The sequence below is a fragment of the Sabethes cyaneus genome, chromosome 3 (genome assembly GCF_943734655.1).
Source record: "Sabethes cyaneus chromosome 3, idSabCyanKW18_F2, whole genome shotgun sequence".
NCBI lineage: Eukaryota > Metazoa > Arthropoda > Insecta > Diptera > Culicidae > Sabethes > Sabethes cyaneus.
In genome coordinates this window covers 180268531-180292910 of record NC_071355.1, presented here as the reverse complement: position 1 = coordinate 180292910, position 24380 = coordinate 180268531, and the positions used below count along the sequence as shown (strand labels likewise).

At 42.7% G+C, this 24380-nt stretch overlaps 1 protein-coding gene across 1 annotated transcript in view; it reads right to left on the bottom strand.

Moving 5' to 3' along the window:
* Positions 1-128: 128 nt before the first annotated feature.
* Positions 129-24380, bottom strand: part of LOC128743996 (synaptotagmin-5) — a 182802-nt gene continuing 158550 nt past the window's right edge. Inside the window, exons 2-7 of the mRNA XM_053840727.1 lie at positions 8259-8695; positions 7939-8120; positions 7564-7874; positions 7385-7505; positions 1144-1334; positions 129-1073 (exon numbers count right to left, since the gene is read on the bottom strand). Of these exons, the coding sequence (XP_053696702.1) occupies positions 606-1073; positions 1144-1334; positions 7385-7505; positions 7564-7874; positions 7939-8120; positions 8259-8461 (1476 nt within the window). The 5' untranslated portion in view covers positions 8462-8695 and the 3' untranslated portion in view covers positions 129-605. The remainder of the gene's footprint in view (positions 1074-1143; positions 1335-7384; positions 7506-7563; positions 7875-7938; positions 8121-8258; positions 8696-24380) is intronic.

Here is a 24380-nt window from a genome sequence, read left to right as displayed (position 1 = left end):
TGGGTTCGAGCCCCAGTTGTATTTGCTTGCGCAAATAAAACATACTTTGGAGTACAACATATTTTCGTTTATTTCTATTGTTATATAACACTAAGTAAATAGTAAGAATCTTACTGATGTTACTGATTTGTATATATATGTTACTTCTACACTGATCATTTCGATTCCATAAACAGCTTACAGACTCTTTCCCAATATAGTATCCTGATAAAACTGCTTTTGTTTTATTAATCTTGGTGTAAATTGATATAGATTACAGTTATGTGTATAGATAAACCTTTTAGCGACTCTGTTGTGTGTTTAAGAATAAAAAACTAAATATAGCTTAGATAGATGTGTGAGAATAGTACCACTTTATAAGCTTTAAAGTAAATATGACTACAGAGGGCCTAAACTACAGTAAATACTTTCTCGATTATGTTCCAAAACTAATCGCTGTAAAACCGTTTGCACTTTCATCACATTGATACGTAAATGGATTAAGAACATTTAATAACAATTTTTATGTTAGATTTGGTTGGTTAACAAACAGTATTATATATGTATGTAGAGTAAGGTACACTGGACGTTCCCGTAGAATAAGAGCAAACCATTCGTCGACGGACCTACTTGTCAACCATAGGCTTCGATGACTTCCAATCTGTCAGTGTAATCCATTGTGCAGTGGCCGATCTGTTCCGGAACAACTCGTCGAAAAAGGCGCGATCTTCCGATCTAGCGTCAGGACCACTCCCAACAATGGCTTTACCTAGAACTTCGTTCTTGCCTAGTAGACTGTCGTGAAGAACTTGCAGTTCGATGGAGCAATTCTTCAAAGCATCCCTAGCAATATCGAACGAAAGTGCCTCGTTAAATACGGGGGAAACTGTATTCCGAGCCACGGTTGTCTTTCGTTTTTTCAGTCGTTTGCCATCGATGTTGTACAGTGAAACTTTGACGTACGGATCCGAAGAGTTCCGTGTTTCGTCGATGATTCGAAGATTTCTGGCTTTGATTATAACTACGGTTAACCTTTCGGCTGATGGAAGATATGATAGCGATACCATGAGGTCTCCTAGATCCTGTTTGGTTTCCTACAATAAGATTTAGAAAGAAAAGAAGATTATAAAGTTACCTTAACTTTGTTTTGTTAACACAACTTACTGCCTCAGTACACGGCCCCAGAGGTCGCCACATATCTATCCGATCCGATAGGTCAACGTGCGCCAGCGCAAGTTGCGTTCCTCCGATAACCACGTGGCGTGAGTAGGCATCAAAGTCGAAAAGAATCACTTCGAGAGCCCTCCGACCCACCGTAGCGGGACGCACTTCGAATACGAAATCTTCATCGAATACTGTGAATAAGCGTAAAGGGATGAAAGAAGGGATTAGCAGATGTAGGGCATTAGATGGTATTATCGGCATCCTTCTAATTATTGGGCCTACACTGCTTTCATGTTATCTGTACCTGTAGAACCTGTAGAATTAATCACCACGAAACGAATGTGCAATCATAGTGGTGTACGATAACCTATATATTTTTTTCATTGACGAAGTTCGAGCCAGTACAGAAGCGAGGACAAGGCACCCCAAAACTCGCTAAATTAAGATTCAACACGGAAAGTATGATCAGAAACAGAGGCAACTCTCCGTTTTAATTCAAAATTTAGCGGGTATGAGTACCTAGTCGGCTGGTAAACGGGTTGGTAATGTGTACCATCGGTGCCTTGTGCACTGGGCATAAAATAGACCCCACAGTGGTTCACAGCATCTTACCTAGCAACTCCTACCCCTACCTCCTCGTGGTACCAGCCGGGATACGAGCAACCTCGGTGGAGATCGGGTAACCAACCCCGGTGGAAACCAAGGTCGTATGCTGACAGGGGAGGAGGGCTCCTTCGAGCTACGTTGGCCCTCCGGCGATACTGTGGGGTTGGTTGCGGACTTTGCAAGCCTGAACGACTAAAAAAACCAAAGCAATGGACTCCGTAAGTAATAATAATAACTCTAATCGGAACAATCGGCAAAGACCCAGGCGACGAAAACGGACTAACGATTGGAAATTAGGAACATGGAACTGTCGGTCTCTAAATTTCCTCGGAAGTACCCACGGGCTTTCTAAAGAAGTGAAGAGCCACAAGTTCGACATCGTAGCACTGCAGGAGGTATGCTGGAAAGGAACAATGGTACGTACGTATAGAGATGGTCATACCATCTACCAGAGCTGCGGCAATACACACGAGCTGGGCACTGCTTTTATAGTGATGGGCGAGATGCAGAAGCGGGTGATCGGGTGGTGGCCGATCAACCCCCGAATGTGCAGATTAAGAATCAAGGGCCGATTCTTCAATACGTGCACAGCCCTCACCTCGGAAGTACCGATGATGACAAAGAAGAATTCTACGCGCAGTTGGAGCGAGAATACGACCGCTGCCCAAGACATGATGTCAAAATTATCATCGGGGACTGTAATGCTCAAGTTGGTCAGGAGGAGGAATTCAAACCGGTAATTGGATGGTTCAGCGACCACCCGCAAACGAACGAAAACGGCCTAAGACTTCGCCGCCTCCAAGAACATGGCCATACGTAGTGCCTTCTTCCAGCATAGCCTCTACCATCGCATCGGTACACCTGGAGATCACCCAACCAGACAGAATCACAAATCGACCACGCTCTGGTAGATGGTCGGCACTTTTCAGACATTATCGACGTCAGAACCTATCCGGGCGGTAACATTGATTCGGATCACTACCTGGTGATGGTCAGGATACGTCAAAAACTAGCTGTAGTGAACAACATACGATACCGGCGCCCGCCGCGGTCTAATCTAGCATGACTGAAGCAACCGGATGTAGCCGAAAACTACGCGTTATCTCTCGAAGCCGCGCTGCCGGAAGAGGGTGAACTGGATGAAGCCCCACTTGAGGACTGTTGGAATGCCGTGAAAACAGCTATTAACCACGTAGCGGAGAACGTCCGAGGCCGTGTGGCACCGAATCGACGTAACGAATGGTTTGACGAGGAATGCCAGCAGATATTGGCTGAGAAGAACGCAGCGCGGGTACAAATGCTCGCAAATGCTTTGTGCCGTGAGCCGAACTGTGCAGAGATAAAGATGGAGGTATCTTCACTGATGACCGTGCGGTGATCGAAAGGTGGAAGCAGCACTACTATGAACACCTGAATGGCGTGCAGGCGGAAGACCATGATAGTGGAAGAAGTGACCACACTGGTGTAGCAAGCAACGAAGATGTGCCATCCCCATGGATAACGGAAGTTCAAGAAGCCATCCAGCGGCTAAAGAACAACAAAGCAGCGGGAAAGGATGGCATTGGAGCGGAATTTATTAAAATGAGCCCGGACAAGTTGGCCGGCTGTCTGCATCAACTGATTGTCAAGATTTGGGAGCGACTACCGGAGGAGTGGAAAGACGGGGTTATCTGCCCTATCTACATGAAAGGTGATAAGCTGGATTGTGAGAACTACGCCGCCTACAAAGTGCTGTCCCAAGGCATCTTCCATCGACTATCGCCAATAGCCAATAGATTTGTGGGAAGTTACCAGACCGGCTTCATAGAGGGCCGGTCTACAATGGACCAAATCTTCACCCTGCGGTAGATCCTCCAGAAGTGCCCCGAATTACGAGTCCTCACGCATCGCCTGTTTATCGATTTCAAAGCCGCACATGATAGCGTAAACCGACAAGAGCTATGGAAAATTTTGGACGAAAACGGCTTTCCGGGTAAGCTTACTAGACTTATCATGGCTGCGATGGATGGGATCCAGTGCTGTGTGAGAATCTCGGGTAAATGGACGGACCCATTCAAATCTCGCAGGGGACTTCGACAAGGAGATGGCCTTTCCTGCCTGCTATTTAACAATGCGTTTGAAGGTGTTATAAGACGAGCGGCGATCGAAATGCGGGGCACGATTTTCAATAAATGCAGTCAATTTATCTGCTTTGCTGGTGACATGGATATTGAAGCAGTCGAGCAGTACACCGGACTAAAACGCGCAGAAGAGAAAATTGGGTTGAAGATAACTACGTCTAAAACGAAGTATATTCTGGTGGGCGGGACCGAGCGCGACAGGGCCCGCTTGAGCAGTACTGTGGTAATCGATGATGAGGGATGAGTTCGAGGTAGTCGACGAGTTCGTATACCTTGGCTCACTGGCAACAGAGGACAACAATAACAGCCGTGAGATTAAAAGACGTATTATCAGCGGAAGTCGGGCCTACTACGGACGCCACAAACACTTGCGGTCGAACAATCTGAGCCCCCGTATATAGTGCACACTGTACAAAATCCTAATTAGACCGGTTGTCCTCTACGGGTACGAAACGTGGACACAGCTAGAAGAGGACCTACGAGCACTCGGAGTTTTCAAACGGCGGGTGCTGAGAACCATCTTTGGCGGAGTGCAAGAGAACGGTGTATGGAGGCGAAGAATGAACCACGAGCTCGCGTGGTTAAAGCTGAACGGATACGTTGAGCAGGACATATTGCTAGAATGCCGAACAACTATCCTACAAAAACGGTTTTCGCATCGAATCCGTTAGAAACAAGACGAAGAGGGGCACAGCGAGCGTGGTGGCAAGACCAGGTGGAGTGAGATCTGGCGACCCGCGGTACCCGCGGAACTGGAGACCAGCTGCTATGGACCGAAATAGATGGAGAAATTATACTGCGCGGGCCTTGTCGTAAGACGTTAGGCCAATTAAGTAAGTAAGTAAGTAAGTTGAATGGTGAACAAAATGGAGCGATCGATATCGATATCGATATGGACTGTGAAAGAACTACCTACGAACTGCTTGGAAGGTCTCATATGGCCTATTTAAAAAAGGGCTACCGACTCGAATGCAGCAATTATCCGGTATTCTCTCTCGATTCTGCATACAAAATTCTCATCCTGTTTCATAGACTGAGGTCGTTGCAGGAAACCTTTCTTGGCGAATACCAGTACGGTTTTCGAGAGAGACGCCTCATCCATCACAGTTTTATGTAACATTCACGTGAATTGTTGGTAACTCGCACTCATACTAACCAGTTTACGTGCGATCCCGGTAAATTTTATCAATTTTCCCGTTAACTAGTACATGAAGTTCACGTAAGTTGCTGTACAGAAGTTTACATGATTTTTCACGTGGATGCGACGTGTCGATTTTTTTGAGTGTAGAATCGTATAACAGGCGTACACGCATCTAAAGGAGGTAGCTGTGAGGATAGAGCTTGTCATAAACCATGCCAAAACCAAGTATATGGTGACTGGGAGAGAGCAGGGCTTGAAAAGGGATCGCAAGTTGAATTTGAATGCCGTGAATGCGTACGCTTTCCGTATTCAACCTGCGCTTTTTGAACGATCATTTGACTGTTTTTTGAATCCAGTCAATCTGCCGCTTGCGCTGCTGCCGTCTTACCATTCATGCGGCCTCTCAAGAAAAGCCAACAGTCGTGCGAAAATGTTAAAAAAATTAAAATGCAATCGTTCTACCGTTCACTACGGAGCATGCCTCCGCGGAGCTCCGCGGACTGAGCAAGCTGCTAGTGGCATTATGCATAGCGTTCGTATTCCACTACTGAACAGACGATATGAATTTGAATACGCGGTGGTGTGAATGCGGTAGAAAAAAAGGATCGGTTGAAGACCTGGTAGAGAGCGTGGTAGCCCTTCGGGTGTTGGAACTGCGGTGGTGACTGATGTTGATACTTTTGAAGTGGTCGACGAATTTTTTTTATCTTGGTATGTTAGTGACATGTGACAGCTATGTGAGTCGTGTAGTAAAAACGCGTATGGCGGCTACCAACAGGGTCTACTACGGATTACGTAGCCAGCTGAGGTCCCATAGCCAGCAACTCCGTACGAAACTCGCCCTCTATAAGATGCTATGATGTTGAAAGAGAGCGACCGACGAGCTCTTAGTGTTTTTGAGCGTAAGATCCTGCGATCAATTCTTTGCGGCATATTAGTGGATAAATTGGGATGCAGGCACATGAACTACGAAATTTACCAAGTATACAAAGATGTGGATATTGTGAAGCGAATAAAACATGACAGGCTACAATGAGCTGGTCACGTAGCAAGGCCAAGGATGCTGGATGAGAATGAGAGACCAACGAAAACCATATTCAGCAGAGAACTCGACTGAGGCTGTCAACTTCGAGGCAGATCCCGTACCCGTTGGATGATCGCTGTTGACGAGGATGCTAGAACTGTTCTAGAACAGTGGGTGTTAGGGAGAGTGACCGTTCAAGACCGAGAAGCATAGAGATAACTGTTAAATTTGGTTCCCGGATTCGATAAGTAGTGGATTAAAAGTAAAGTAAGTAAGGTAAGGTACTGAACGAATTTAAACGTAGACCCAGCATTTCAATACAATATGCGATAAAAAGGTGAATGTTTTCGACATTCCTAAATATTAACTTACAACAGGAGCATTCATCAGATTTTTAACTCAACCAGTACTGTGAATATACATATTTTGTAGTCTTCCGTTAGTAAGAAAGGCAAAATGGAGGCGTACTATCGCAACTTTTTTATAACTTTTATGGCAATTTATGTTACGAAGTCATTTTCGTGTTGTTTGCCCATAGACAAATAAAATTGAAATAAATGTCAATGTTTCCATCTTTCCCGGCTTCAAAATATTCTTAATCACGAACGCAAACTATCAATGGGGATTCGTACAAGTCTGCGTTTTGAATTTTTTATCACATCAACTGAGTAATGAATGTTACATTTTTACCCTGGATTTTCAGCGTCAGTACATGGTGATAGGAATCTACTATTGCAAAAACTTACCCGCAGGGCATCGTTGCAATGTGTAAAGGAAGTGCGCTAGCTATTCAGTGGAGTGCATTCGTGCTCGAGAGGCGAACAAACAATAATGCGCAGCTTCGCCAGTTTCATTTTGTTAAACACCATATGGATGCATCGGGGGCAATAATGGCGAAAGGTGATTTTTTATTTCCTCTCCAGTTGGCGTCACGTGGACAGGCCAACAATTGTGAAGTATTTACATATTTGCAATTATTACTGTTATTTTAGAGCAGGCGTTGGAGATTGGATATATCTAATATGGTACTGAATAAATGTTTATTTTCCCAAAATTCATTGAACTTTGGTTTTCCTTTTCGGACATACGCCACTACTGCGCTTGTGATGGCGCAATAAATATGAAAACCGTCCAACATTGCAACATGAACGGAGTCGTAAATTTTGATTACCACCAGTTTGATGAGGATGTATGGTGGCTAAAAGTTCACTTCAAGCAGAAACTCGTAAACACTGCTTTTGCAGCGTTGCATCTGCTTTCACAGAGTTTTAAAGTATTCGGCTCAAGCTTAATTTTGCTGCAATATTCAGATTAATCTGGTACGATTTCAAAGCAGTGTAGTGCTATTACCTGGATTCAGCGTTTTCTTGTGTATCCTAGTTTGCCACATGTTGTTACGATCTGGAAGCAGTCTTATTTTTGCGTACGGATCAGCCGTTCCGCTAAAGTCACGCGGCTGTAGGTCCTGAGCCTGGAGGTGGAAGAATTATTACTGAATGGCTGAACAATTGAACTTACGAGCACCGTACTTCAAGGAGCTTCACGTTTAGAATCCCGGCACCGGGGTCATAGTTGAGCGTCAGATGAATAGCCCCTCGCGCATCATCTCCGAGTTCCAGTTTGACCTGAGAGCTCCTTTTCGTTTTGGTGGCATCCACCACTTCCTCTGCCATTTCACCGTTTTGATTGTTTTTAGCTTTCACTGTGGAGGTTGTGGGTTTCGCAGGACTGGTCGTACTCAGCACCACGTGCTTTTCGGTACGGGCAATCGGAATCGAGCCTACCACTATGACGGATTTACAGCTACTTGACGAATCCGCACTATCCTCAGGGGCATCATCTGCGAATGATAGTGATTGAACTTGTGAAGGTGAGATTTGAACCAGTCAATTGAATTCACTAACCGTCGGATGAGTCAATGAGCTGACCGTTGCTGCTGTTGGTTTTATACAGTCCTTCTGAGGCCCAGAAGGGAGGAGTGTCCGCCTTGGTGAGCGGACTATTATTGTTACGGTTGAGGTATCGTGAAGTACCGGGTATTGCGTCAACATTGTACGATATTGGACAACTGGAACGACCATCTTGTCTGAAATAAAAAATCATTTTAAAATTTATGAAACTCTTTTGCTGTCCGGTATCAATAAAATAAATTACGTCCTACCCGTTAATAATGTAAATTAAATAGATCACAATTCATTGCAAATGTGATTATACCCATTATTACCTGTGACCGCTAGTTTCCTTTGCCGTTTCCAGCAGATTTTTCTCAAACCAGTTCAGCCGGTACCGTTTGGAGCAGGTGATATATATGAGCAAACCGAGCAGGGACACTATCAGAAACGATGTGGCACCGTAAATTATCACCTGCAGGGACGTTGCCGGCTCGTCGTCCCGACGGTTGAACAGATTGTTCAACGATGATTTCATGTTGTTTTTCCGTTTGCGTTTGCTTACGCGCGTTTTTTATTCACGGGAACAAGTCGATTTATTGCCCCGGTAATGTAAAGCGTCCCCTGCCTCAGCGTTCGGGATTTGGCTGGTTGTGGAGTGAGTTTCGCTCGTATATCAGCGCGTTTTCCTCGTTAGATGGAGAAGCCTTTTCTGTAGTGTTGTTGTGTACCGTTGCCATATTCAGAAAATTCTCTCAATTTGTTAAGTATTCTGAAAAGAGAAAGGATTGGGCATGGATTCATTGAGACTACTTTTGAAGCAAGTAGAACGTTATTTAATTATTTGAGTAATTCGAAGAATGCGAATAATAGAAATTCTTAATATAATAAAACAGGGTTGTTTCGGTTGTAAATCGGAGTTTGCAGTCTTTGGACACCACGAAACAATGGATTTTTATTGGGGAGACAAAAATGATCCTAATACTTGTGACCTAAACTCGTCTGTTTGTTGTGGATGTGGACCTACAACAGATATTGATGTTACAAATATTTCAATATACGTGATACAACGATTTACAGATGTCAGTGCCCCGGTTAAAACCCTAGCGCGACAGTTGAAAGTTGCAACTTAATTTATGAATATAAGCGAAGACTCAAACAAATTATGCCAGATTGCAGGAAAAGTTGGTGCCATTACAACGTCCGATGGGGGAATCCTGAGGTGAAAAGGGCCTTTGTCGAACAATTTGAATCCCGAGCCTCGGAGTTGCCACCTGGTGGAGCCGTCAAAGAGCAATGGACCGGCATCAAGAACGCCTTCATCACGACCAGTGTCGAAACAGACGAGAGGGAGTGGATTTCGGATGAAACTTTGGGGAAGATCGACGAGCGGAGAGAGGCAAAAGCCGGCATTGCGTGAATGCGAACTAGATCGCCTAAGACAGCTGCCCGTCAACGATACGCCGAACTGGAGAGGGCTGTTAAACGTGTTTGTAGGCGGGACAAGAGAGCCTGGACTAACTTCATAGCCGAAAAAGGAGAAACCGCCGCCGTCATTGGTGATATCCGTTTCTTGTACTATGTTTCTCGCCGCCTTAATGGTACCAGGATGAATACGAAGATGTCGCTAAAGGACAGAGGTGGTCAGCTACTGAATGACAGTACAGAACAGCTTAAGCGATGGAGTTAACGTTTTGAACAACTCTTCCGAGTTTCAAATGTCAGAGATCAACAAAACCAGCAGCGTATGACGACAATAGTTCCTTGTAATAATCGCGCCAACTCGGAGGCGCCACTGAATAGAATTGAAGCAGCCATCAAGAGTATGAAATACAATAGAAGCCCTGAGCTTAAACGTCGTTCTAAGACTTGACCCTTCTTTATCGACAGGCTTCGCAGCCGGCTATTAGAGTACATGAAAATGACGGAGCTAGTGCAACAATACTACTGACTCTATCTAGCAGCTCCGCCTAGCCGAGATTCGAACAAATAACGACTGAGTTGTTAGACCAGCATTGTACCTCGAAGCTAACTGGGCGATTGAAATCTAGTAGAGCGCAAAGAATAGACTCTATTTCAGCCGAGATACTCAAAGTTGATCCATCTATGCCCATGAGAAACCGCAACTTTGGTCAGAGTCTCTAAAGAATGAGACTTAACTGAATGCGGTAACTAGCGCAGTATCACGTTGCTCTGTATTAGTATCAAAGTACTCTAAGTTAATCGTTAACCGGATCCAGGATAAGATCGACGCTACTCTCCGGCGGCAACTCACAACGCTACACATTATATTGGAGCAGTTCAACGAATTCCACATTCTCTTCTGCTAGTATTCGTTGACGTTGGTTGGTAAACGGCTGGATAATGCGGAATATAGACCCCATAGTGGTCGTTAGCCTCTTATCCAGCAACTCTGATCCCGACCTCCTCGTGGTACCAGCCGGAATACGAGCAACCTTAGCGGAGATCGGGTAACCAACCCCGGTGGAAACTAGGGTCGTATACTAACCGGGAAGGAGGTATAGTGAGTCTCGGCACTATAAAATGGCAGCCCCATCACGAGACTCGGTTAACATAAACTAACAACATTCAAGCATATACGGAGCGGAATATTCGGCATCGACCTAGGCGACGGAATAAGGACGACGAATGGAGACTCGGGACTTGGAACTGCAGATCGCTAAATTTCGCAGGTTACGAGTGGGTGCTGATTGAACAGCTGGAACCCCGCAAACTCGGCATCGTAGCTCTGCAGGAAATCTGTCGCAAAGGAGAGAAGGTATGGAAGATCCGTGGCGGAAAGGCCCAGTTTTACCAGAGCGGTGGCGCTACCAACGAACTGGGAACGGGCTTTGTAGTGCTGGGCGGAATGCAGGATCGCGTGATTGATTGGAAGGCGATCAACGAGAGAATGTGTGTATTGAGGATAAAGGGCCGTTTCTTCAATTATAGCATCATTAACGTGCACTGCCCGCACGAAGGTAGACCCGACGATGAGAAGGAAGCGTTCTACGCGAGGCTGGAGGCAACGTACGACAGCTGCTCGTCACGGGACATCAAGATCGTCATCGGGAATATGAACGCCCAGGTCGGTAGGGAAGAAATGTATAGACCGGTGGTAGGGCCCCATAGCCTGCACACCAACACAAACGATAACGGCCAAAGATGTATAAACTTCGCAGCTTCCCGAGGCCTGGTGATCCGAAGCACCTTTTTCCCGCGCAAGGATATCCACAAAGCCACCTGGAGATCACCTGACCAACGTACAATGAACCAAATTGACCACGTTCTCATAGAGGGCCGGTTCTTCTCTAACATCACGAACGTACGCTCCCGTCGGGGTGCGCATATTGATTCTGACTATTACCTAGTAGCAGTACATGTGCGCTCAAAGCTGTCCACCGTATACCGGACACGTCAAAGCCGCCCTCCTCGGCTGAACAAGCTACCGCGGCACTAGATATTGAGCCTCGGAGTACACAAAATGATTGGTTTGATGGGGAATGCCAACAAGCGGTGGAGGAGAAAAAAATGCTTGGAAAAATTATCTAAGTATTGCCACTACAGAGAGCCTGGCCCAATACCGACGAGCTAGGAACCAGTTGACCACGATCCTGAGGAGAAAAAAGCGCCAAAAGGAGGACAGAAATCGTAAAGAATTAGAACAACTATTCCGAGCTAATGACACGCGCAAGTTTTATGAGAAGGCGAACCAAACTCGGAAGGGCTACACACCGAAACCTGACCTGTGTAGGGACAAGAGAGGGAATCTAATTACAAACGAGCGCGAGGTGGTCGACAGGTGGAAGCAGTTCTTCGATGAACACCTCAATGGCGAAGTCGCAGAAGGAGGCGGAACGGAAATTAACCTAGGAGCGCCCATGGAAGATAGTGATGTCCTAGCACCTGATCTCCAAGAAGTCAAACGAGAAATCAGGCTGCTGAAGACCAATAAAGCCGCTGGGAAGGACCGCATACCGGCAGAGCTTTATAAACATGGCGAAGAAATGCTAGCAAAGGCTCTACACTGGGTTATTTCGAGGATTTGGGAGGAGGAAAAGCTACCGGAGGAATGGATGGAAGGAGTGGATTATCCCATCTACAAAAAGGGTGATCGGCTAGACTGCTGCAACTATCGTGGTATTACGCTGGTAAACGCCGCCTACAAGGTACTCTCCCAGATCCTGTTACGCCGGCTGTCACCGATAGCACAAGGTTTCGTAGGGAATTATCAGACGGGTTTTATGGGGGCTCGCGCAACTACGGGCCAAATTTTTACTATCCGACAGATCTTGCAGAAATGTCGGGAGTACAACGTGCCCACGCATCATCTTTATTGATTTCAAAGCAGCATACGATACAGTCGATCGAGACAAGCTATGGCAGATAATGCACGAATACGGTTTTCCGGACAAACTGACGCGACTGATCAGAGCTACATTGCATCGAGTGATGTGTTTCGTACGCATCTCTGGGACACTCTCGAGTCCCTTCGAGACGCGACGAGGGTTGAAACAAGGTGACGGTCTATTCTGCATGCTGCTCAACATCGCTCTTGAGGGGGAGATCCGACGAGCGGACATCGAAACGCGAGGCACGATTTTTACCAAGAGTAGCCAATTTCTAGGCTTTGCAGATGACTTCGATATCATTGCCAGGAACTTTGCGACGGCGGAGGCAATCTACGCCAGACTGAAAGCGGAGTCTAGGAGAATTGGGCTAAAAATAAATGCGTCGAAGACCAAATACATGAAAGGAAGAGGCTCAAAGGAAACAAATGCGCGCCTCCCACGGACGGTAACCGTTGACGGCGACGAACTAGAAATGGTAGAGGAGTTCGTGCATTTGGGATCGCTGGTGACCGCGGAGAACAACACAAGTAAGGAGATCCAGCGGCGCATCCAAGCGGGAAATCGAGCCTACTTTGCCCTTCGTAAAATGCTACGATCAGGAAGCATACGCCGCCGCACGAAGCGAACAATGTACAAAACCATTATTAGACCGGTAGTTCTTTATAGACTTGAACCCGTGACGCTGCTTACGGAGGACATACGCGCCCTTGCTGTGTTTGAGCGGAAAGTGCTGCGGACGATATTTGGCGGAGTACAAACTGAAAGCGGAGAGTGGCGAAGGCGTATGAATCACGAGCTACAGGCACTGCTTGGGGAGACTCCCATCGTACATCTAGCGAAAGTTAGCAGGCGAAAGTTACACGTTGTAAGGATGCCGGACGACAGTGCGACGAAAATAGTACCCTTCAACAACCCCACCGGCACCAGGAACAGGGGGGCCCAACGTGCACGATGGCTCGACCAGGTCGAAAGCGATTTGCGACTTCTGAGACGACTAGGGAATTGGCGACGAGTGGCCCAAGCAGGGCTTGAAAAGGGATCGCAAGTTGAATGTGACTGCCGTGAATGCGAACTTTCCGCATTCAAACTCCGATTTTTGAACGATCATTTGACCGTTTTTTTAATCCAGTTAATCTGCCGCTTGCGCTGCTGCCGCCGTACAATTCATGCGGCATCTCAGCAAAAGCAAACAGTCGATCTCCCGTTTTGCTTTGCGCTTTGAGAATATAAACTGCACACTGACTGGAAGCATACGGTGACGTATTTGTTCGTTTCTCTTTTTGTCTCCAAATCGGCTGCTCACAGTAAAAGTTTGTCACCCAGACGTCGGTCCGACGCAAGCAAAATATTCGTTTGTATTGGACGGAGTCCGACCGACTTCTTCCATGCACATGTAGTGGTTGTTTTTTTTTGTAGTATTGAATCATACGATTGTGCGGTTGCTTTTCGTTAGCGTGGTGATTGGCAGTCATTTGACTGTTTTGCAGTCATTCGCTGCTCCAAACGGTAAAGGCAACTTGATCGAAACGAAAAGTTTTAGAAGCCGTTCGTTCTGCAGCGTGCAGTCGGCGTTTGACTGAGCAAAATGCCAGTTGTGTTATGCATAGCATTCGTATTCCACCTCTAAACGGACGGTGTGAACTTGAATGCGCGTTGGTGTGACTGCGGTAGAAAAAAAGGATCGGTCGAAGCCCTGGGCCCAAGACCGAGTTGAATGGAGACGAGTGCTTGAAACGGCACGAGCCACCCCGGCTCTATGCTGCTGAAGAAGAAGAAGAAGAAGAAGAAGAAGAAGAAGAAGAAGAAGAAGAAGAAGAAGAAGAAGAAGAAGAAGAAGAAGAAGAAGAAGTAAGTCTGATTAACGTATCAAGGCTGAAGTTCGTTTTTTTAACCTAGGGAGTTTTTGGACTCAATGTTAGGAGCGGCTCGCAACAGCGTCTGTTTCCGAGGGGGCGGGTGAATTAACCACCACTCACTATTAGTACCTTGCGAAATCAAAATGAATGAGTCACAAAAAAGCAAAACCTTGGGCTTTGAACGTCTTTCTAGGACTTGATCCTTCACTCTCGTTAAACTTCGCAGCTGGTTGTTAGAGTACAGGGCAATTACGGGGCTAGTACAATGATCCTACTTGATTCTATCTAGCAAGCACCACCTAGCCGAGATTCGGATATACGACGAATGGCTTGTTAGACCAGCATCGTACCTCGAAGTTAACTGTGCGCGCATGAATGAGTCATATACAAGACTTATAGCTAGCTATGAGTATTTAAAACTGCTAATAAAACACACTGGTTGTGGTTTTTATATTACCACAATAAAATCCATTTGACTGTGCGGCAACTCAGTATTCTTACGAGGAGGCGTATCAGTACACAGGCGTAGCAATACACAAGTGACATAAAAACTATACCGGGAGAGCAGTTACCTCACAAAGGGGAAGGATGTTTCTGGATCAGTGAAAGCCGTTTACACCGAAATATTCGACAAGAAGGTTATGCTGTGGCAAGCCATTCATTACAACAGACACAATGATTGGAAAAATCTACGTGAAAGAGTGCCTGCAAAAAAATTGCCACCGTTGATCAAACAGCATTAAAATCCTACAATATTTTGTCTTGATCTCGTTTCCTGCCATTGCTTTAAGGATGCTTTAAATAGAGTGCTATGAAGCCAACAATATTACATGTGAACTGAAAGACGTGAGCCTACCGAACGCTGTCTAGCGATTCGTTCTATCGAAACGTTTAGGGTTTTGACAACACTGAAGTTGTCAAAGCCCTAAACGTAAAGCCTTAGCCCCGTAATTGTCTTGTACTCTATAACAGCTGGCTGGCTGACTGATTGTTATTGTGCATTTACTTGATCGATGGATTCTGAGGGGAGTTCAGGTACTGTTTCAAACGTTCCAAAGTTAAAAAAATGACTAAATTGGCAACACAGTTCGTAATGTTTTATCGCCATAATTGGCAACACAGGCTCATTACGTTTCTGTCGCAACCTTAATCGTGACTTCGTGTTAATCATATAAAAGCATTAAACAAATGGTTTCCGAATACGAACGTTATTGCTTTGTTATTGCTTGTTTGGATAATGAAGGATAAACTACGCTTTATTCACTATGAAATTTCGGCAAACCGGCGTTGAAAATACAAATTCATTTCATGCTGAATTTCATTCCGTTTCTTCTAATAGAACGGTAATTCCTAGGTTTATTTACATTGCTCGATTGGTTCCAATAATGAAACAGCAATGATGACACAATTTGACATTTTATCTGTCAAAAGCTAAAAACGACCCTTTTTAAGACCGTTCAGAAACACGACTGTTTCAACCGTCGTGTCCAGTAAGGGAATGCGCGCACAATATAAATTAAAAAAAAAAAACATTATTTTGAAGTATGTTTCGGAATAAAAGGGATTTATAATTTTCGGAACAGTCTATATGAGTTAGATTAAGAAAAAGTTATAAAATAATGTGATTTGTCGAATAATACCATGAAAATAAGAAACCTGCGAACGAGTTTTCCTAATGACGAACTTCAATTCGAATTGATTTGATGGGTTTGTGTATACTCAGCACGATACATGTTTTTGGGGCGTTGGTTCGTAATACAATTGATTTTTTTTATCGAATAAGTGGCATTCACTAGGGAAGTAGACGATGCGATTGCGAAATGTATTAGAAAATTGTGAGTTGCCGTACTGCCATGGCATATAAGTATAAAGATTTTCAAAACATAAAATGAAAAAAGAAATGAATCACGTGGGATGGCATGGCATGGCAGTTAAAATTCTATCCGTAGGATAGAGTGGCACAATACTTTTGAAATAGTGCATAAATGTTTTCCACCAATAGTAAAGGCGACGGTCTGCAAGATAAGCAAAAAATCCCATTCACCGAGAGATTATGAGCACGTTCAACTGGAGCTCATTCAATATTACCGATGGAATCCCAAGATGACACCAGTTTTCTACCAGATCCAGATTCGTTCGAAGTTATATTGATAAATGTAAGGATGGCAGGCGGGAGTGGGGAAACGTGTTATCCTCATTTAATTGGAATTTTCTCCGCATGATGGACGCGAATAGTTGATCGACACAAAATGAAGTGAAAGCAGCAGTGGGTCGCACATTTGGCAGGAAAGTGGTGAATGATGTCGGGCATAGTAGAGAAGTCGTCGGTAGGTATTAGCTTCGGTCGAGTAGGACGAAGCAATATGCGCTCCATCTTTAATTTACATAAGCCGAGAGCATAATAATTCTCTGCACCCATTCAGTTTCTACTCAGTGCGACGGTACACATTCCTTGGGCATTTTTTTTTCGACTTTATTCGGTTTGAAGGGCAGAAAATGACAAACCGGGGAATGCTCTTGAATGCGGAAAGAAATATTTCAAGAGTCTTGAAAAAAGTTTTCATCGGGTTTCCGATTGTTTACTGTCACCCACCGTTGTTTGTCATTTTCGCAATTTTGACCTTCCATTTAACTTAAATTTTATTTCCAAACGACAAGCAACGAATATATTCAGTGACGCGTAGAAATCGTAAATTTAATAGCTGTTCGATTGTAATAACAGCTTGCCGATGGCAGAAATTCGAAACGAAATCGGAATTGGGTTTATGGTTCAATTAAAAGGCTATCGTTACCGTATTCCATTGAGAAGAAAAATGATTTCAACGGTTGGTCCGTTGTGAATAGCAATATACTGAGATCAGATGCTTATGAAACTGCACCAATTGGGACATTTTTGTGCTCCTGAATTGCTTTGTTGGTTATTATTTTCTGCATTGTTTTCTCTTAGGAAAGTAAAGCGGTTCGCTTTTCTTTTATATTAATGGCTTATTGCATTGTGTTGCCATTATAAACCATTGATGTCATTGGGATCTTTGTTTGCGTTTTGTCTACAACTGACCCATTACAAATGTGAAGCAGATGGACCAAATGACGTAAATTGAATGCTATTTCAAACATTAACTTTTAGATTTTTACTTTTACAATGCATCTTCACCTAATCGCTTTTCCTACTAGGGTAAATTAACCATTAGTGGATCAGTTAGTACATAAGTAATTTTTTCCACGAATTACTTTAAACTGGTAACGCTAAACACGCAACCGATGGCACTTATAATACGAGATGTTGCAAATCTCTCTATTTTACACATTTTTTAAAACAGATTGGAATGTCCGTTTTCCTTTAATGGACCTTGTGGTTTACAATAGGATAGGATACAATAGGACTAATGGCCCGGTAAATTATCCTATAGTGGACCCTTTACCTATAATGGACCTCGGGTGCAGTTTCCGCGTTTATTAGCTTGTGCTTCTTATTTCCGAAGATATGTGACATGAAACAGAAAGTACTAAACATACTATACAGTTCAGTTTATAAAATTTTAACTGAATTTAATGATTAATGCCTTTAAATCGACATTTTAAACAAGTTAGGGTCCATTTTATGGTTAACAATGCGAAATGTCGCCGTTAGTGGACCCTCTTCATGCAAAATACACTAGAATTCCTTTAATGGACCTAGGGTTGCCAAGTGGCCGGTTTTGGCCGACTCGACCGGTTTTTTACTTGTAAAGCCGGTGGCCGGTCAATCCGGCAAAAAGGCCGGTTTTCCGACATATAAAGCCAGATTTGTACTTTTTGCCTGATTTGCTAAATTTTCTGATAAATTTATTAGCAATCCTGAGCGGTGGAACATTGAAAATAGCCAGTTTTGCAGTGACAATACGTTGCTTCTAGCGATAATATACACTCTTAAACGGTTCTACCTGTAAATAGGTCAGATTAAGCTAAAACTTGGTTGAAACTACTCAAAATGCCCTTAAAGTGTACAAACTGAAATTTTGAGTAAAAATTTCAACCAATTTTGGCTTCTTGCTACCGATATTTGAATTACTCTCTGCGACAAATAACGTACACACTTAAAAAAAAGTCCCGAAGTCAGCAAATTTTTTGCCGAGATTTAGACAGCCGAGCGTTCGGTAAATTTTTTTTTGATGCCAAACGTTAACAAAGATCCGTAAACGTCGAATTGCAAAACTGAAATTGGCAACTTGGCAGACTTGGCAACCCTATGAGCAAGAAGAAACGCATTAAGTTGTTTTTGCTCTTATTCAATTTACCCGGTTAACTTTAACGTCAATTGTGTATGACGCTTGATCGGTTTTCAAGGTTTGTAATGTGAACGCATTCATACCACCGGGGTACAGATTAAAAATGGTCAGATTATAAAAGGTCATACCAACGGGGGTACACGGTATAATGTTATTTCGAATGTTCGAAAATTCTTCAAAGCTTGGTCTGCACATTAGGAAAACTACTGACGTCAACGGCAGAATAATGTATTGTTAAGCGTGCAAACATCCTTCTGTCTTTAAACCTAGTGATGTTCGTAATTTTCAATTATTCGATTACCGATTAATCGGTGAGCGTTATCTGCACTAATCGATTAATTCAACTATTCATGTCAGTGGTGTTCGATTAAAAATATTTGAATATTTCTTTGAATAATTCGATTAATCGAACGATTATGAACGATTAACGAGCATTATTCGGGCATTATTCATACTCATTGAACTACCGTGGACCCCCGTTCGTTTGACCGTTTTTAATCTGAACACTTTTTAATTTGAACCCCGTTGGTTTGCACGACATGCAAATTAAAAATGGTTCAAATGTCATTCTCAACATGGCATCATTTGCTTATGCAGACAATGCACATGTAACGCTTTCAATTTTACAGATACTGAACAAAGCGTTACATGCCAATTCTCCCTATGCCCGGACTGACCAGAAAGGTTTTTAAATGCCTTTGCCTACAACGGCTTAAGCGCCACTTTCGTATCCGAAAGACCGTTGCGGAAGATGGATAGGGATGCCCGACCGAGGACTCTTATCTCGGGGCGAGTATTTCAAACCTCAAAGACCTTCTACGAAGCTAACCGACAACTAAGTTTCAGACTCAACAAATTTGAATCGTACTAAAACAAACGCGACGAACAATCCTACGCATTAAAAAAAACCTTCACTTCTGTACAAACTCTTATTCACGTATCATCATTTATTAATAACCCTCGAATATCGTCCGCGCAAAGTTAAATCTATTTAGCAGAAGGTTTACAAATGTATTCGCCCTTGGCGACAAACCATGGTTCGTATCTTAGCTTCTAGTGCACTTCTTATCGTCTACACATAACAATTGGTCCATTTTTAAACCCAACACGGGTATTGTTTCACCACGGTGGGTGTCTCGACTGATGGTGGGTATCCCAACGATGTCCACATAGTCCGGTGCTCTACCGGGTCGCGTTCCTTGCCACCGCAACCCAGGAAGCTTTACGGCGAAGCGGCTGGTTTTTCTCGAGCGGGTGGGAAACTTCAGTAGCGTAGTTTAGGCTGCTTCGCGGATGAATCGGTATTCGTTTTATGCACCGAAAAGTATTGCCGCCGGTCCAAATTTGATCCGGAATTAGCTTTTCCGGCCTCGCACTCCAGATTAGCACCCACGTTTATGGGTTCCTATAAACGTGGTAGTTACAATGGCGGTCTAAAACCTACCAAATTGAAGGTACTTCTTACCTTCAGATTATAACGATATCGCACACTTTTAGCCTTTGCTAAGTAATTAATAGTCGGGGTTTTTTCCAACACTCGCGACTTTTATCTTCTTTTCCACTACTGCTAACTCGGCTTAACTTTAAGTGTTAAAAATCCGCGATCACGCGACTAAACTTTTCTAGACCAGCACTTGAACAAAAGTGAAGCTGCGTCTAATTGTTCGCATTTCCCAAACCGATCTTTTATTTTGGGTGGCCTTGAGTGGACCAATCATCGACATTTAATTATTCTAATGACTCATTTGTCGCTTGTCTTTGGAAGTCATTTGAAACTCTCTATACTCTAATTCGCATCGAATTTCCCGAAGGTAATTGCTTTCGATCGGGCTGATGGGCATATGAGGGTTATCTAGGTATTCGGGCGAAAGCTTTATTTAGTTTCGTAGTAGGCTAATTAAAGGCGTTAATCTTGATTTTTTTCAAAGCCGATCTAATCCAATCGTTACATTCGACTTTACTATTTTAATAAAAATTTTGAAATAAAATTTCAAAATTTTTATTACGGTCTGTACTTAGTATTATTAAACATGAATTACATATATTGACTTTAAAAATAATGGCCTTATCTTCAGCACAACTATTTTGTTCATAGGTAAGTATATAGTCATTAATATTTTTTTTTTTTTTAAATTCGTATGAGAGCTTGTTTTTGTGACTATTTTTCGTATCGTAAGGTCAGTTGTTGTTTTCCTATTTCGTAAATAAATTCCTATACCACTCCCTCATTTTAACTGTAATTCTACTTCATTCACAACGAAAAAAATTGTTCTAATTCACTCCGTATTCTTACGGAAAACTTTTCCAATCTAACTCCATAACTCCAGACACTTCTGGAAAACTTCGTATTCTTATTGAAGACGTTTTTGAATCCAAATCTATAACTCCAGTTGCTGCTGGAAGAGTTAAACGTACTCTAACGAAAAATGTATAACTCCAGATACGTCTGGAAAATAGAATCATACCTCCACGAAAATTTACGTAACGGTATTTCAAACAAACTTATCATTTAGACTCCAGATTTTTCTGGAAAATTTTGTTTACCAAATCTTATTAAAACTCAATCTTGCCTCATCCTAAACTCTGCTAATGTATAATTGTAGGCTGAACTTAAAGCTTTTCTGAATGTTGGCGAACTTGACCGTTTCTGGCTGTTCCCAATTTTAAGGCGAAAGGCGAACTGTGGATCGTATCGTCTTCTTTTGCCTCCTACTTTTGACCTGTCAAACTCTGTATCTAAATTTACAAATTGCTTCACGTTTTTCTTTGTTCGCGTAATTTTTTCGATAAAATAGTAGTATTTAGTACTATTTTCCCCTCCCGACTTGGTTTACCTGACCAGCAAAGTTGTTGCTACGTGGATTCACTAAGGTAAGTAGCTTAATTTGTACGTCTAATCGAAAATTTTGCTCTTTTCTATTTCATGAAATCCTGCCAAACCTGCACTGGTGTTTTAGTTGCACATTGGGATCGTATCACTTCAATGGCATTAGTTTATGTACATAGCTTGATAAAGATCTTTGATCATTCTTTTTCCAACAATGGGCGGAAACAACTGAGTGACATCGCCACATTGCGGTGTTTTACTACTGTTTTGCTTGATTTTTTTCTTGTTATCTTCAATGAGTTGATGAGAGGAAACTACTCGACCTGTTTGCTTTCTGAGCGTTGCATTTCGGTTGCATTCATCCTGAGGTTTGTATTTACATTATTATTCCCGATGTACGAAGAGATTTGTATTGAAATAATACTAAACTTTTTTCAAAAACGATTCGTGATATATTCCTGATATCCTTTTCCCCTCCAAATCCTCTAATATGTACGTGTTCGACCCTACTTTTTTCCTAATCTTAACCAAATCATATTTTTTTGCAAATTTCCCTACCCAATTTTTTTTCTTTTGATGACAAATTCACATTCTTTTTGTAGACCGTTTCGCCTTCTGAAAACTGTCGTTTACTATTGGCCCTCAGATTGTATGTCTTTGAATACTTTTCATAAGCTTTTAACATGTTTTTTCTAGCAATTTCGCATAGCTTAGCAGATCGTTCATCTATCTTTGGAGAACCAAATTCGGTTTGATCTGTGAACTCCCGCAAATGTTCATATTCACTTCCAAGACTAACCATGTTCTTTCCGAAATTAATAAAATATGGGCTATATCCGGTACTATCGTGGACGGCTGTTCTGATTGCTTTAGCAATAATTTGAATGTCATTGTCCCACTCACGATGTGACGTGCTTTCATTCAGGGCACAACGGATGGCCGTGACAATTACTCGATTAACCCTTTCAGTGGGGTTTGGGGCCGGATGGTAAACCGCTAGGTTCCAATGACTTACATCATATTTCTCTAACAGTTTTTTGAATTGACGTGAGAGAAATACTGTTGCATTATCACTTATGCAAATTTGAGGCGTACCGAATAGAAGAAAAATCATGTTTTCGAGAAAAGCACAAACCGGGCCAGCTGTTGCATTTCGCATACACTGGATTAAAACAAATTTCGAAAAGAAATCGGATATCACCAAAGCCCAAATGTTGCCATTCTTTGACCTAGGGTAAGGCCCTAAAAAATCGAGGGAAATCATTTCCCATGGCCTTGAGCATAATTTTGGTTTTCCACAAGGAGGAGTAGTGTTTACATTATCCACCTTAGATTCTTTACACACTCTGCATGAAGAACAAAATTTCCTTATGTCAGAGGACATTTGTGGCCAATAATTACGTTCTCTAATTTTTGCTAATGTCTTGGTAAATCCTAGGTGTGCTTCATTATGAATTTGCTTACATATTGGGATTCTCTCTACTAAAGGTACTACATATTTCCATTTAAAGGCTGAATCTTCTAGTGCTGATGTGTTAGAGATGAATTTAAATAATTTACCGTCAACTACCCGAAAGTCTTTGTATTTTTCAGGGAATTTCAAAACCTGCTCTTTAAGATTTGTTGTGTATTCATCTGAAAGCTGTGTCTCAATTGTATTTATAGTTCTCGACAGTGCGTCTGCGGTAATATTTTCTGAACCTTTTTTGTATTGTAACTCAATATCATATTTGGACAACTTAAGTGCCCAACGCGCAATTCGAGGCGATTTTGATTCGATCGACATGGTTTTCAGAAAGGTTAAGCTCATCGCGTCCGTTTGGATAATAAATTTCGTACCCTCCACGAAATGTCTGAAATTCTCTATACTAAGCAGCACTCCTAAACACTCACGTTCCGTTGCACTATATTTTCGTTGTGTACTAGACAATTTTTTTGAAAAGTAAGCGATTATTCTTCTTTCGTTCTTTTGGATTTGAATCAAGACGGCGCCTATCGCTTGGTCGGAACTGTCGGTCTCTATTACAAATGGTAGAGTGAAGTCCGGATTTGATAAAATGGGAGCAGATACTAACGCGGATTTTAACCTTTGAAAGGACACGTTAGCTTCTTCTGTCCAAATAAACGTTTTCTTCCCTTTTTTCAGAAGGTCTGATATTTTCGCTGTTTTATCCGAAAAGTTTGGTATAAAACGTCTGTAGAATCCCGCGAGACCTAATAACCTTCTCACGTCTTTGATGTTCTTCGGTTCAGGGTAATCTAGAACGGGTTGAATTTTTGAACTATCCACCGACAATCCGGCTTCAGATAACACGTATCCTAAGTATTGAATTCGCTTTTGGCAAAACTTTGACTTTAAGATGTTTATTGTTAGATTTGCTGCCGATAATCTCTCTGCAACTAATTTAATTAATTTTAAATGTTCTGAGAAGCAGTTCGAAATTATAATTATATCGTCTAAGTAGACATATACAACGGGCTCTAAATCGTGTCCTAACACTTTTGACATGAGTCGTGCCATCGTTGCAGGCGCGTTTGTGAGGCCAAACGGCATGACGGTAAATCTGTACAGTCCACGACTTGTCCTAAAAGCGGTCTTATTTCTGGATTCGTGTTCTAATGGAACTTGATAGTAAGATTCTGAGAGGTCTATAATCGAGAAATAACGTGATTTTTGAATGCGTTGTAAAATTCCTATCATGTCTGGGAACGGAAAATCATCTCGCTTTGTACACGCGTTTAGTCGTCTACTATCAAGACATATCCTCCATTTGTTGTTCGGTTTTCGAATCGCTAGAATTGGGTTTAGAAAGTCTACTGGTCCTTCGCATTCTTCTATTACTCCTAATCTTAACATGCGTTGGATATCTTGTTCTATTCCCTCTTCCTTTTTCATAGATTGTCGATACAACGCGATCTTTTTCGGGCGAGCATCTGATATGAGTTCTATTTTATGTTGTAGAATTTGTGTGCGACCTAACTTGTTGTCTTGAGTGATCGGGAATTTTTGAATTGCTTCGAAGAGCACCTGTTTTTCCTCTTGACTTAGTTCATGTTCCGTTATGATATCTTCTGGAGTTTCGATTCGTGTTTCCGGAATTTCTAAGGTCGGAATATTCAAACTTTCGTCTTCTTCTACTATATCATTCTTTGT